General features: G+C 37.9%; 1 protein-coding gene across 1 annotated transcript in view; it reads right to left on the reverse strand.

Annotated features, from left to right (window-relative positions):
• Nucleotides 1-2524: 2524 nt before the first annotated feature.
• Nucleotides 2525-15376, reverse strand: part of tspan15 (tetraspanin 15) — a 38703-nt gene continuing 25851 nt past the window's right edge. Inside the window, exons 5-8 of the mRNA XM_042499711.1 lie at nucleotides 10915-11031; nucleotides 7955-8005; nucleotides 6774-6890; nucleotides 2525-4695 (exon numbers count right to left, since the gene is read on the reverse strand). Coding sequence (XP_042355645.1) covers nucleotides 4531-4695; nucleotides 6774-6890; nucleotides 7955-8005; nucleotides 10915-11031 — 450 coding nt within the window. The 3' untranslated portion in view covers nucleotides 2525-4530. The remainder of the gene's footprint in view (nucleotides 4696-6773; nucleotides 6891-7954; nucleotides 8006-10914; nucleotides 11032-15376) is intronic.

A 15376-nucleotide genomic window follows, 5' to 3' on the forward strand; every position in this document is an offset into this window, starting at 1 on the left:
CACTGTTGGTTATGGACACTTGGGTACTTGCCTCTGCTATGATACACCACTATATACGTACACCCCTGCTGTAAATAGCATTGTTGGCTACAGACACCTTCATGCAAATAGCACCTGCCATAAAAATACCTAGAACATACTGTCTGCTTCTGTCCCCATGTCAACCGTACAGTCACGTAAGACTGAGCACAGCCCTCCCTCTCCTCTGCTGTCTGTGCATCTGTCTCTCATGGGGATCAGTGTGAACAGCTGAGGAGGAGAACTGAAAGTCAAAGGACAGACAGATTGAGAGTGAGACGGGCAGACATGACGGACAGTCACATAGATCGAGTCAAAGTTTCTCACAGGAGAGACAACAAGGGAACACTGTTAGCAAGGTCAGAGACGCTCCAGAACCACTTTAACGCTGACAAACACACATACTCAAGAGACACACAAGGCAGAGTAAATGCATGTGAAATAGGCGTGACAATATCTTACCAGACACGTCGTGGTAAGACTTTAAATGTCATACCAGAAAGCATTTGCTGACAGTCTGATAAATATGTCTGATTGTGACAGGTGTTGGTGGATTATGGCAGTGTTGGACAAATGTTAGAAGAATTCAGAAAGGCATCATGTGTATTTAAGGATCTGATACTCTTGCTCACATTGCGTGGCTACATAATCACACCATGTATAAATGAAACTTGTGACATCAGTGGCAACACTGCCTGCACATGACACACCAAACCCGTCATGTGCCAAATTACTCTACACAAGATGAAGCTTATAATGTAATCAACTATCCGTACACTGAATCCACAACAACAAATAGTGAGAGGACTGACAGCTATTGCTTTGAATCTTAGCCTGAGACTGGAGGTATTATTAATAAAAATCAGCTTTCTCTGGTTGTTGATTTGTAGAGAATGAGAGCAGGTTGGAAGAAGCCAAACAAGTTATTTAAAGTTGTGTGTTGGTGGAGCAGAACAACATGACCACTCCTCTTAGACCACTCGCAACAGCTTTTCCTTCCTTGTTGGTGAAGCAGCAGGAAAATAATGTTCTCCTCTGTGGTAGGAGTAAAATATTAATAGGTTCCATCCTGCAGGAAGTCCTCAAAGGAAGAAAGAGAATACATCGAGTAAACACCACACAACTCTGTACAGGCTTTTGCAGCATAAGATTCTCTAATGTGTATGGTGTTGCAGTTGTTTTATCCTCATTAAAGTACATAATAATTCCTGTCTATGGGAAGCAAATGTTTTGCATGCTAATGTTTCTAAAGGAATCTTATAGAAACATAATCCTGCCTAAAAACAAGTAAAAGTTCAAATTCGTTTTACACTTTTTAAACCCTGAATCAATCACATAATGGATTATTATTGAACATGCTGATTAAACATCTTTTCATTATACATTCATCATGAAGGAGCAATTATATTTTGTTCTGATTTTAACTTTATGACAAGTGTATAGGGTGCATTGTTAATTTTCTGGTACGAGTTCAGGTTCCCCCGCAATTACCGCGGGTCCTGTGTCTGTTTATTGTAATACCAGAGTGGATCCACAACACATCAGTGCTGTGTGTGTCCAACTAACGTGATGATTGGGCCGACTTAGGATCAGTTTATAAGAGCAGAAGTAAAATGAAGGGAGCCAACGGCATAACCAGAAAATTGAAGGTAGAGCTGAGAAGAAATGGATAGTGAGCCACAACTTTATTATTATCATTTTTATCTATTGATTTTTTTGAAAAACCCATTTGGTTATTTGGATTGGTGGACGCCCCAGAGCAACACATGGACACATTCAGAGTTTTTGATCGCGTCAAAAGAAGTCACTGCTTTTTCCTCTCTCTTTGTTTAGTATGCTGTGGGCAGATCTGAATTATGGAGAATCTAGTCAAGGCAACCATGTGTCCATAATGACAAAAGTTTAAACATTTATATTTTTGAGTGTGATCTAAGCCACTTAGAACTGCTTTTCAACTGTTACTGTTGAAAAACTGGTCACTGGTGGGCAGGTGCTGCTCACAACATGAACGAGAACAAGAACGAAAACGAAAACGAGAACAAGAATAAGAACAAAATAAGTGGGAACTAAATAAAATAAAGAAATAGACAGCTATAGATTAAGGGTGTGCTGAATATAATGTAATAAAGCTGTGCTGTATGCACAGGGTTCTTTGACATTTCAAATTTCACATCCAAGCAATAATGAATACCTGTATATGAATATCACGACTTTTGATTAAACAAATACGCTTTGTTTAAAACATATTAGTATAAATAATTCTAGTATGTCCTCTCACAGGGTCTGAACTATTTTTCATCTATATTGTATTCATACTAGGACCTTTCACATACAAATTTACATACTTTTGGATGAAAAATTTAGACACTGCTTGTGAGTCACGGTGAGGCCTGCTCTAGAAAATACACAGCATGATACTGTATCAGCCATCATTTATTTAACCGCAGCCTGACCCACAAATATCCCTGTACAGGAAGATCTATTCAGTGCAGGAGCAACAACAGAACAGTTTTAAATCGTTTTATTTTCCACCCACAACCAGAAAAAAACATTTTTTTTCAATTAGTGCAGACTTGTGCAGCGCAACAAACTGATGATGATGATGATGATGAACTTTAAAAGACAAAGGACTCCGTTCCCAGTGAGGCCACACACATACTGAATGTATGCACTCATATACAGAATATGACAAATGATTGGCACACGGTACAGGGCATACATAAGGGTGGTGTACTGAATGTCCTTGCAAATATGAAACTAAAGAGATTATTGTGAATATAAATGTGTGTGTCATCTTACTCCTATACAGAGACAACCCTGGAATTTTGGCATGTACTGCAATTATAGACTATAGTAATGATAGTTACAGAAAGTTCATCAATACAACCCCCCCCCCCCATGACATTTCCATGTGGTATTGTTGGTGCCGCTGTTGCAAAGACAAATGTATTTCCTCAGAGCCTTGCAATTACACAAGTTTCCACAGTTATTACAGCTGTTCCACCTTCTGTTATTTCCACCACTGAAGATGGTAACTCCAAAGAACAGGGAAAAAATCCAACATATTACGAGTAATGTAAAATTTAGGCCTTTTCTGCAGCAGGATGAATAAGATGAATTAGTTTAATTTAGACAATTAGACATTTGGCCTTGATATGTGACCGTACTAATGGGGATGAAGTCTTGACACTTTTCGTTTGACCCTCCAGTGTAAACAAATCTAACATATAAACCTTGATAAATCCTGTTTGGCCTTGTATTCTTTTGAACAGAGGGAATTGCTGAAAAGAACCAAAATGCTTGCAAATAAGTTTTATCAGTGTGTAATACTATAATACTGTAGTATTAAGAATGATGCAGTACTTCCAATTACATATCGAACTAAAAAAAGTTCAATCGCACATTAAATTCACTTTTGATGAGTTTGTATCTGTAAAACTGAAAACCACAATGGATCATTCAGTATATTTTAGGATGTTCTAAGATAATATAGTTATCTACAATATGTCTTGGCTAGCAAATTGTAATACGTTGTTTAACATGGAGCAACACATTAAATTCGGACTTCCTAGCGTGAATGCACTGCACCAATAGGCCCTGCAGTGCAAGATCAGCTTTATTCCATCTTTTTCTATTTATACCAGTAAATTGACTGGACATGAACAGAAAATGCATTTTTTGGAGTTAAAGGTTAGGCTTTGAGGAGATGCAGTTGGTTCAGTGGTTAAATGAGCACTTGTGTTCATACAGGGATGTACAGGGTACGTATAAAAAACTTAAAAATAACAAATTTAGTCTCAAACCTCTGAGTATTTCCAGTTCTATATACAAATAAGGCAAACACATCATGCTCTCAGTTGACATAAAGGGTTTCTTAGCCTACATTATCTTGTGTGTAGTTTATGGCAACAGTAATGATTGGATGATGGAGCTCATCAGTTGTGGAGGAACTGAGCAATGTCTAAACTGGTAGCAAACAAACAATGAACACATGTATAAAAATAGGAAAAAGTCAGTGTGGTATATTGTGGTTGTGTGATTGAACTAACTTCATGTCATATTTTAAAACCAGGAGTTTTATAAAAGTGGTTGTATTGGAGTCTGCGTTTATCCCTGAGACTGTCTTAGGCACAATGCAGTTAAAAGCACCTGTCTAAATGAACCCACTGGTGCATTAGTGCACTGTATGTTAACAGAGTAATTATAATTAACACCACAGTGGGCCCTTCAAATGTTTTTGTGCTGGATACACACAGTATGTTTACACTAAACTGGAGAAGGAACACTCGAATATCAAACTGTCAGCGGTCTGGTTGCATTTCCTTCTTTACAAAAAAGAAAGAACAAAAAACATCAACACATATTTTTCTCCACAGTGGAGAGAGCCTAAAGTAAACCTGTAGTTCAAAGACAGCCTCCCGCGGCAGCTGCAGCACTATCTGGAATGATTGGAGTGATTTAACCAACTGCGAATGTTGGCTCTAGTCCATTTGCTGCTTATTTTTGTCTCCATCAGTCGATCTCTGGCATACACTTGAACCATTTGGCCATGTGGCCCTGCCTCTTGGCTGCTCTTCCCTGAGCGCTTGAGTCCAGTAGATCCATGTAGTGACCATACTCACTGATGGCGTCTTCGACACGAGTGATATACAGCCAGCTGACTATCACACCAAAGAACTGGAGACAGAAAGAGAGAGGGAAGCTAAGTATAGGAGGGGGAGTTCACTGTGGGTGCTTTTCATTTGTCTGAGATGTCTCCTTGTTTCCTTTACTTCCATCTGATCATTGTGTCAAAATCCCTCCTATGTTAGACACTACAAATAGATGCATGGGAAGGTATCACTTTGAGAGAAATGAGATGTCTCTTCACATGACAGACAGGATCACTTGGCAGTCTGCAGGTGTTTGCAGCTCTGCACGCCTCAGACTTTGTATTAGCAGATAATTTGAGAAGGGTCTGATTACAGCAGGGGCGGGGCGTTCCTGCTATACATGAGCACTTTGTAAACCACTTTGAAGATCACTGATATGTTTGAAAAGTGCAGGACTGACTTGTAGGGCACACGAATGGTTATCTAGAGGCATCCGCTCATGGGGACATTAATGGTGGCAGTTCCAGCAAGCATCTTCCAAGTAAAGCTGGTCCTTCATTCAGAGAAATCCAGACTTATATTTTAAACCAAAATGGTAATGATGTTCAAGCAGGATTCAATGTCTGCTGATGAAATGAACCAACCTTTAGGATTATACAGCCCGCAAGTCATAACTCAAAATCAAAATCTTAACTTGGTGTTGATATTGCACCTGATTTTACTCTGTTATTTGTCCCAATTTAAATCTGCAGATGATCAACTGGGATAGTCTCTTGTATTCTCGTTCAAGTCTCCTCTTGGCAGCCTCCTTGCTCCTCTGTTGTCACTCTTCCAAAGAAAAATATGAAATTGGGATGCCCTTCACGATGGCGGACAAGATCAATTTCCGCAAAGAGAGAAATGAGAAATACCTCATGTATGGGGTGGATGACAGCTTCTGCTCTCCTTTCCTCAACACACAGCTCAGTGAAGCCCACAATGCTTATTAAAGTCAAGTACAATCTTCATTCATACATTCACAGCTGTCAACAGGTGTCTGTGTGACAGGATTTTGAAGTGAAACTTTAATGAAACTTTGCATCCCTGTCCGTCACACCCACATCCTCTGATGGATCTGTTAAAAAAAGCTGGATATCGAGGGAAAGTGACAGATGTATATTGTGGATTTATAACATGTATATATGTGGGTTTAAGTATCACAGAAGTGTCACAAAATCACAAAAAATGTTTTTAAGGCGAGAAAAATACTTGTCTGTTTCAAAAGCCTTGTACTACAAAACATTTTTTTGTAATAGGTTAATAACAAAATGTACTGGAAATCTGAATTAAATGGCATGTAAAGCACTTTGTGAAAATTGAAGTGCACATTTTCCATCCCTACCGCTGTGGAGTTTGTCAGATGTACCCAAAGTGAAACAATTTACATTTTCACCCATTTAGTCTTTCGAGTTGCATGCAAAATTGTCAGTGTGCTTCTGATGTTCAGGACACACTGAAACTAAAACTTCACTTGTTAAAACTCCGCCAGCTGTGAGTTTTGTACTTTTTTGTGCTTTGTACAAAGTTCTGATGAAGTCACAGCTACAAATGACACCTCTACTTTTTGAGGAGGATGAAAGTTAGATTAACATGACAAATGCTGTGCAACGAAATCAATATATCTGCAGAACAACTGGGACATTTCAGTCTTACAGTATATCAGTTATATAGTAGAGTCTGTTGTGGTGACATAAATCACTGTATGTCTGTGCAGAGGGACACATGCATTCACTCATGGACAAGAGGCTCGTGCTTGTGACGGTTAGAGATGTAAACATTAATGGCGTCTTCCTCATCTGACCTGTAATGTTAGCTGACTCAGTGCGGCTAGGTAAGCTAGCAGTTGCATGCTTCCTTCTGCACAGTGATAAAGTTGGTGGGTGTAGTTCGGCAGAAAGAAAACAGTTCCTACATGAAACTGGTCACAACAAGGTCAGTTGATTATCTTGAGTAACTGGGTCATGATTTCTGGAAAGAGACACTGTTTTTTTAAATGCATTTTTTTTGTCACTTTGAGCACCACAAGTGCCATCTAGTGCCACCACACTGGAATACTTTATTAATATATTATTTAAAGGGCTACTGACAGATTTGCTCATGTGTGGGTGTGAGTTTATGGTGTACCTGAGGCAGAAGGATCCCTAAAAGCAGTCCGGCCATAATCTTATAGTTGTCCATCAGCCAGATGAAGAAAGCATCAGTGCAGCCTCTGATGTGGATGATTTCGATCAAGGACAAACGCTGTGAGACACAAGGTGCTTGTTACTGTCACTTCAGGTGTTAGTGGTTACACTCAAGGAATGATTTATTAAGTGGTCTTTCTAGTTTAATAAATTATCTAAATTATCTTTTGTATATAGAATCTTATATTTCAAAATAAATATTACATTTTCACTTCACTGTCACTATATTCACTGGGGGATCTTGGTTGCCAGTGTTGTTAATTTCTCTCCAATTTTGGATCATATTCCTGCTGGAACATTTCGAAATGTGAAGAGTTTTTGGGTTTTTTTCACAATAGAAAAAATTGCGTGGGCTTTTTTTTTTTTTTTTTTTAGGATCAATGATGATTGATGACAATGATTCTGTATTGTCATCATTTCAAACATGTAAAACATGTTAAGAACGAAATCAACTACTCAGATCTTGGTGATCATTAATTAAACAAAATAAAATAACTAAAATACTGGGTTTGCAAATTAGTATTCAAATAAATAAATAAAGTGAGCAGTGCAGTATGTAAAAAGTAAAATCCTGAAAATTGAAAACCTGAGAGACATTTATCGAAGGAGAGGCTTAAAGAGACAGGCACTAAAACAAAGCATTTCAGACAGAGTGGGAATACATACATACATAGACGTTTTTTTTGTTTTTTTAAAAAGATATTTGTCAGGGCTTTTCTGCCTTTATTGGACAGGATAGATATAGTGTGAAAGGGGGAGAGAGAGGGGATGACATGCAGCAAAGGGCCAAGGCCAGACTCAAACCTGCAGCCACTACAGTGAGGAAACAGCCTCTGTATATGGGGCACCCGCTTTACCTACTGAGCCACCAACGGCCATACAATTTTTTGAACATTAAAGCACATAAACACGTTCTATTAGAAACCCTAAAACACAAGTATGAACCTAAAAATGAGCATAATAGGTCCGTCTTTAAATCTCTTCTGGTCTGGCTGTGAAAGCAGGCAAAAACTGCACTAAATATTTTAAACTGACATCTAAGGAGAGGAGCTGCATTTGAAAGAGATAGCAGCTTTTTTTTTTCATTCATTCATTCATGTAAATCAGTCTTTGAGGTCTTACCTCTTTTTTCAACACCTGGTACCCACACAGAGTGTTGGCCACTTCATTAGGCTGGAAGAGAGAGAGAAAAGATACAGTTACTGAGAGGTAGAAAAGAAAAAAAAAACAGACAGAAACTTGTGAGCAGCTTTCAGCCTTGAGATAAATCAACAGCGGATAGAAGAAGGCAGGTTTGCAGTTGAAATTATAGAGTGCCAGAGAGACACACACACTGACAGGCATTGTAACTGCCTGCCTCATGCACTCAGATAACAGTTTTGAACAAGACTGCTGAAGGAGCACGAAACCGTGTGTGTGTGTGTGCCAATGACTTTGGCCTTTGGTTTTCCATATTCAAATATTCAAATGTATTCGTGTATGCAAATGAGATGAGACAAACTCTTGTGGCCATCTGGCAGGAGAGCAGGAGTGATCACCAGTTTTAAGTCTCTTTATACATTTCATTGCTTTTATGAATCACATTTGTTTTAGATTTTCATAAATTATTGTGGTATTATGTTTAGTAGTAATGAAAGGGTAGCTCACTGCACACTGTCCCTACTTTTACCCATGATTCTGCAGAGTAACTGAGAAATGAGTGTACAGGTATGAGCCTGACTGCAGGCTCTGTTTTATATTTCAAGGAAACAGGTGGCAAAACTTGAAGCTCGATCGGATGGTTAATTGCTGCTTTATGTTAATATGAGCATACAGGCCTACAATTACAGAGATAATTACAAAGATCGTAGAGTAGAAAACTGAACTTTTGAGGTACCATCACTTGACTGTGACCAGTTATTAGAGCCGACACTAATGAGTAACCAATATAATGACAATGCATGAATGTGAACCTAAATAAAGACATCATAAATGCTGTAAAAAATCTTCATTTTATATGAGATTTTAAATACACAACTGATGGACAAAAAAGACATCACTCAATAGACAACATTTTTAAGAATCCAGTACTGGGAACAGCACTGCAGTGGAATGGAAAACAAGCAAGCTGGACCACCACAATGATAGCAATGGTAGGAGTTGGGATGTTATGTTATGTTAATGTGAAAAATACTTACATTTTTAACACTTATCCTCATTATCACAAGTAGAGCTGCAACTAACGATTTTCCATGTCAAATAATTTCACAAGTATTTTCTTGATGAACTGATTAGTAATTTTGGTTTATAAAATATCAAAAAAATGCAAAAAAATGTTTTTGTCCCAAACCCAACAATATGAACTTTACTGTTATTATAGTGTTTTTATCTTTAAGAAATAACTCACACTGATTAAGGGATTTTCAAATTAGTTTGTGGTTAATTTTATAGCTGACCACTATATGAATGTTTCACAAGTGACTCACAATAATGTAAATTATAGGAAATGTTAATGGATTGGTTATGGTAAAACAGAAGTGTTTGAATTTAGTTTTGACTAAAGATGTATGATAAAGCAGGATAAATGAGCAGAGGTGTCATGAATTCAGTTATATGACAGAGTTGTCTCATTCATCAAACTGTTTCCTGTCTGACTAGAAAGTATTTGTTTGTTCTCTTGTTTTCTCTAAACTCTGGGAAGCGTAGGCAGGTGTATAAATTGAAGGAAGCACACATGCTGTTTTGTGTGGGAGAAAATTGCCTTTGAGCATGTCTGGCATGGCAAAGGCTTAATCACTATCATAAAGATGATGAGATGTATTTTAAATGTAACACCACACTATAACAGTTATTACTATAATGTCATGCAAATGAACCCAGTTTAGAGGCTAAAGGCTCTCAGAACCTTTTTAGAGAAATAGAGCTAGGAGCCATTAAATGTTGGCTTTTTACAAGCATTAGGTAAAGTTACATTTGCAAATATCTACCTATGATCTTCAAAACTGTAGTTCAAGCTGTAGTTGGTAACTTTTATAAAATAACATTTTGACATATTTGCTGAACCTGTCGTTACATACACACAATATTACAAAAAAGATATTTTGTGAGAAGAAATCATGTCCTCCTCCTTCTTGTAGTGCTACCAGTGGCAATTTGCAAGTGTCAACTGTACCAAGAACGAAAAACACCAATCAGAGCTGAGGAGTCCTTAATGCAGCTGTCAATTATGTGTCAATAATGCACGTGAACTGAGGTCAAACTGTCAAACTAGGCAACAATCATCAAATGTGAATCAAGATTCTGTTACTGCATTCTCGCCTAAAATGTTTCAGAAAATATTTTGGTGTACTGTTTATCTGTAAAATAAAGAAGTCTGCTCCTGCTGGTGGGTGGTACTTGGTTTTGGTTCAACTTACTTTATCAAGGAAGCTGGATCCAAAAGTATTCATGATGCATGAAAAATGAATTATTTTAGATACTCTTTGACAAGGACATTTAAACTTAAAAAGGAGACAGTTTGACTATATGTTACAGGCTTACATATACACTAGCATCTGGAATAATTTCAATCTGCTAAATTAATCCCCAAAAGTGCCAGATACAACAAAGGAAAGCGGAAAGTCAAAATCTACAATAAGCTTGGGAAATCATCAGAAAACTGCATGCAGCTTGGCTGTCCTTTAAAGACATGCTTGTAAACCATTTGATGTTTATGTCTTATTTTAAAGGTCACTGCCTTTAATTTGATATATTTTGCCTGGGTATGTTATATATTGAAAAAAAATCTTACAATGACAGACACTATGATGGCAATGCATGTTTTGTTTTTTTTTAAGAAAAAATTCAACTTCAGAAAATATGCCACAAAGCATCCAATGCACTAAAACTGGTTATATTACTTGGATTCAAGTTGTATAGTCTCGGACAGTATTTGCTGTAATGTAATGCAGTAGTTGTAGTTTAGCAGCTGTAGTGTAGAGAGGATTTACCTAATACAACCGGAAACCTATAACTGACAGCCAGAACATGCTGCTGTAACAGTAACAATGGAATAGCATTTTATAGTGTTGATGATACTAACAGTAATATGTACCTTTACCTACCTTAGTAGTAATGCAGCAGGTATAAGGGACTCCGCAGGCTAGTGGACCAGGTGCAGAACAATTGTGGTACATGTTGACCGACCAGTCTGTGTACTCCTGACCTCCACAACACTTAAACTGCCAGAGGTGAGAAAAGATGGAGGAGTAGAGACAAGACAAAAAGAGAGACCAAAAGAGTGATGGAAGAAGATACATAAGGCAAGTCAGAGATAGAGAGGAGGGGACAGGGGAGAAATAAAAAGAAAGTAAACTTGATAAACAACATTTATCTGCTGTGATTGCATAATGTCAGTAACATTTTGGAATGAAATGAGCCATGATTAAGAACAATTTGCATGCAATTATGAGTTTGTTTTATGTGTGTGTGTGTTTCTGTCTTAATTTTGCAAACATCAGTGTGCAGGTGGTGGTTGTGCTGGGCTATATAGTTAAAATCAATATGATACTACAATATAGTATTACAATATTAGAACTTTTTTTCCAATATAAACACATATCTCAAATTTGGAAAATTAATGACAAACTTGTAACATGACAAACAATTGATAAAAATCTATGATTCATTCATTTGGACAACAGATGCAAAAAATATAACAAATATAACATTTTCAGAAGGTATCATCGCAATAACAAACAACAAATCAAGACCTCCAACAGCCAAGGAACCCAACGCTCTATTTGTTCTCTCACTCACATTAGAAAATAATAATTATTATTGATGAAATACCCAAATGCTTACATTTTTCTGGTGAAAAGCCTCTGCTGCTTATCCAGCACATTCAGCCAGCGCCTCACACACGGTTTGCTCCTGAATCAATAACACTTGCAGCGCAAATCAACAAACTGATACCTGCACAAAATACTGTGACACCAACCAATTATTTTTTATTGCCCTCTATTTTAGCCATTAGTGACAAACCCTGGAGAGAAGAAAATATTATTACTTCACAGGGGAAAATAAATGAGATTTGATAAGCTTTCTAAAGGATTTTAATTATTATTGGTTTTGGCTGAGAGCTTTTGAGTCACACTGACAAAAGGCTGCTTCAAAGAACTTCATTATCTGTCACAGCAACAGCACTGCTCCCATCTCTCTCTGGTGTTTCACTGTGTCCCTTGCTCCTCTTATCTTCTGTGTCCCCAGTTTGCCTGTTTGTAAGTCTCATTCCTGTGCTACTGCAAACCTGGACCCAGCCCACTAACAAAATGCCCCTCAAGGTTAACCATGCATCTGCAATCAGTCCACCCACCCACAGCAGCTTATATCCACCCTGGCTTTCCTTCCACTCATCATCAGGTTGTTGTTTCAGTTTCTATAGCAGATATCAGGCCCCTACGCTGGTGACTCGTGTATTTTGTTATCATCTAATGCTTGTTTGTTCCCTGTCGCCACTCATTACCTCTCCTTTCTTCTGCCATTCACTCACCCCTTAGTCATCTCCTGCCTCAGCAACTTTTGCAGTAATCTATTTGAACATTATCTTTATCTCTTATAGTTGCAAGAGCACATATACAAACACAACAAGGCTGTAAGGGCCATGTTAAAGGTGAGTAGATGAGTTAACATCAAAACTCAATCTCTGAGGCTGAAAAATGAAGCCAATGTGGAAATGCCAAAAACTGTAGTTGCTCTAATGGCCACAAAAAAGCTCTGTGGCAAACAAAAGTTTATATTATTTGCATATCTTCAGCAAAGTAATCTCCACAGATGAACACCACTTTTGGATTTCTGGTGTAAAAAGCTAATATTATCTGGCTATAAACAAACTAGAGCATTGTTAAATGACTTCATCAAGTGTAAGCTTCTCACTTATGCATCACTAAACGTCACCACCACAATGAGGGTGTAAAGCTGTGTTCAGCGTGTTGATGTTCTGTTAGCAACCACATTTTTTAAAGACACTATCAAAAGCTCATGAGTGGAGTATTTACTGACGGGTTTTATGATGTAGAATAAAACATTACACTTTCTTCAGCTTGTGTTAACGACAAACCTAATTTCAGATACCTAACCAAAAACCATTAACTTCAAGAAGAGGAAACTGAAGAAGCAAAAAATGCTTCCGCACCAGGTTTCAGGACTCATTCCTGCAACACTTTATTGAACACTGGGTCAGATGATAAGAGAGGACGACAGGAAATGAAGAAAGGACGAATAAATGAATACATTAAAAGCTGCTCTTTGCCAGGCCGTGTGATCAGTATGCTGACATGATGCCAGTGTGCCAGGAATTTACTCCCCCTTCTTGTTGGCGTTACTCCACAGAGCACCGTTTATCCAGCATCGGGTCAAGACCCGAACAAGAGTGACGGAAAGGCATAGCAATTATGAAGTGATTAATGTCTGCAAGTGTTGAGTATAAGTCCAAAAATATTACAACATCACACGGAGTTACAGGTTTAGTAGGTCCCATTGTACAATTTAATAATCCAAGAGTCCTGCAGTAAATCTGATCTTTAGGAAGATTGATGTTGAGTTTAGTTCAGGGGGTTTTATGTGCTCATGGGACGAATCTGAGGGACCAATCTCTCAAAACACCTGTCTACACCAGTAAGAGTGCAGAACACGAGAAAAGAGACCACAGAGACTCCCCTTGTCCCTTTCAGATTTATGACTTGATAACACAACAATTTGTGGACTGAATTTACAGTAGAATATTACACAAATCAAATTTTATGCTCTTTCCTTCATCTTATTTCATTCAAATATTGTTTCTGGCTCTGCTGGCTTTTCCATTTTCAGTTTTATTTTCCCATTTTCCCAGCGTTGTCTTTTTCAGTGTTGGATGACAACCATTCATCAAAGGTCGGTTACTTGGATACAGGCTTAAGTGTCTCTGAGGATAAAATATTTGCAGAAGGAGTGAATGATTTTGTAGCCAACTGTCTAACTGACTGATGACCAGTTGTTTACCAGCAGACTGGCTGACTGGGTGACTAACAGGATGGCTTATTGGCCAGCTGCTGCTCAAAATGAGGCTTGCAAGACAAGAAGTCAGCCCATCACGGACCTCCCGCCTTCCAGAACTTTAACTCCTTTTTTTCTGAGTCTCTGACTTCTGTATTTTGCTTTTCCAAAATTAATCTCTTAACCAGTAGATAATGCTCTCTGAGGATGAAGACTAAGCAGGTAATTAGTGGTTCTCATTACAAATATCTTCAAAGAGCAGGCTGCTGCATTTATACTGCAGAATGTGTTTTGAGCATCAGACACCACAAAAATGTTAATATTTGGTAAAAGACTGTTTGGTGGACACAGTTGAAAGTTTCTCCAAGCAGAAAGTACCTGCAGCATACACAGACCTTTTTCCAAATCTCTATCCATCTGAGCTGTGGACAAAAACACAGTTAATCCATTCCTGCCATAGACTGTAATCAATCATTTATAATGTATACCAATATATTATAAAAAATAATAAAAAAATAATTAAATTATTTTTTTTTGTTTATTAACTGGCTCCTGGCCTTCTATCATTTGGTAAAAGTTGCCCTCGGGCAAAACAAGTTGACTTTCACTGGTCTAGGTGGTTTCACCACACAACTGCCAAAATGAATGATGTGATGTTGAATAAAAAGATAGTAAGGCACAGTAAGTATACCAAAACAATTCAGCTTGCTTTCTTCCCCTCTGTAAACTTGAATAAAAAAGAAATTTCATATAAAATAACCTGCCCTACATGAAATGTTTTATGTTGTATGAAAGCACTTAAGACTTACACTTGGCTCTCTGTGGCTCCAACTGTTACAGATGCTCCACTGTAAAATCAATGTTCTCTTTCCAAAAGGATACGGTGGACAAAAACATCCACTATGTAATTAAATCACTAGGACTGCCACAAAATAAGTATGAACCCCATCTTACAATGATGCACCGCTATAGGATTTTTGAGGATAACCACCTGTAATTTTGGCGAAAACAAGCTGTTGTGAAGAAAAGGGGCAGCAGCAGAAGATCTACAGGAGATCAACAGAATACAACCTCACCAAACAATCTATTGTACCACATCAGCAATGAACTGTTCGATCAACATTAAGCCAACCTCCTATCTGATGGATGGACATACTTTAAAGAGCAAACTGATCAATCAGGGCTTCTGTGGGTATAACAGAGGAAGCCAGGAATCAATAACAGACGAGTGGAGGGACTGATTTGATATTCTGAGGGCAACACTCACCTTTTACACTTAAAATAACTAATATGAGCAACACACTTTGATCATGTGCACTATGCTTGTTTCACCCTTACATATCTCTGGTTATAGATGCATCAATTCCTGTTTAATAGTCACGAGTCATTCAGGTGATGAACTCACATTAGTGAAATGGCCACAGAGGCTAAATGTTTGTGTGACTGTTACCAGAAAGCCAGTTCCAATTTTACCTGTAGATTGTGTACAGTTTGACCTGTTTATTAGGGCACTCTAGAGTGAAAAGACCTATGAATATCACACAAAACATTTCA

The sequence above is a fragment of the Plectropomus leopardus genome, chromosome 1 (genome assembly GCF_008729295.1).
Source record: "Plectropomus leopardus isolate mb chromosome 1, YSFRI_Pleo_2.0, whole genome shotgun sequence".
NCBI lineage: Eukaryota > Metazoa > Chordata > Actinopteri > Perciformes > Serranidae > Plectropomus > Plectropomus leopardus.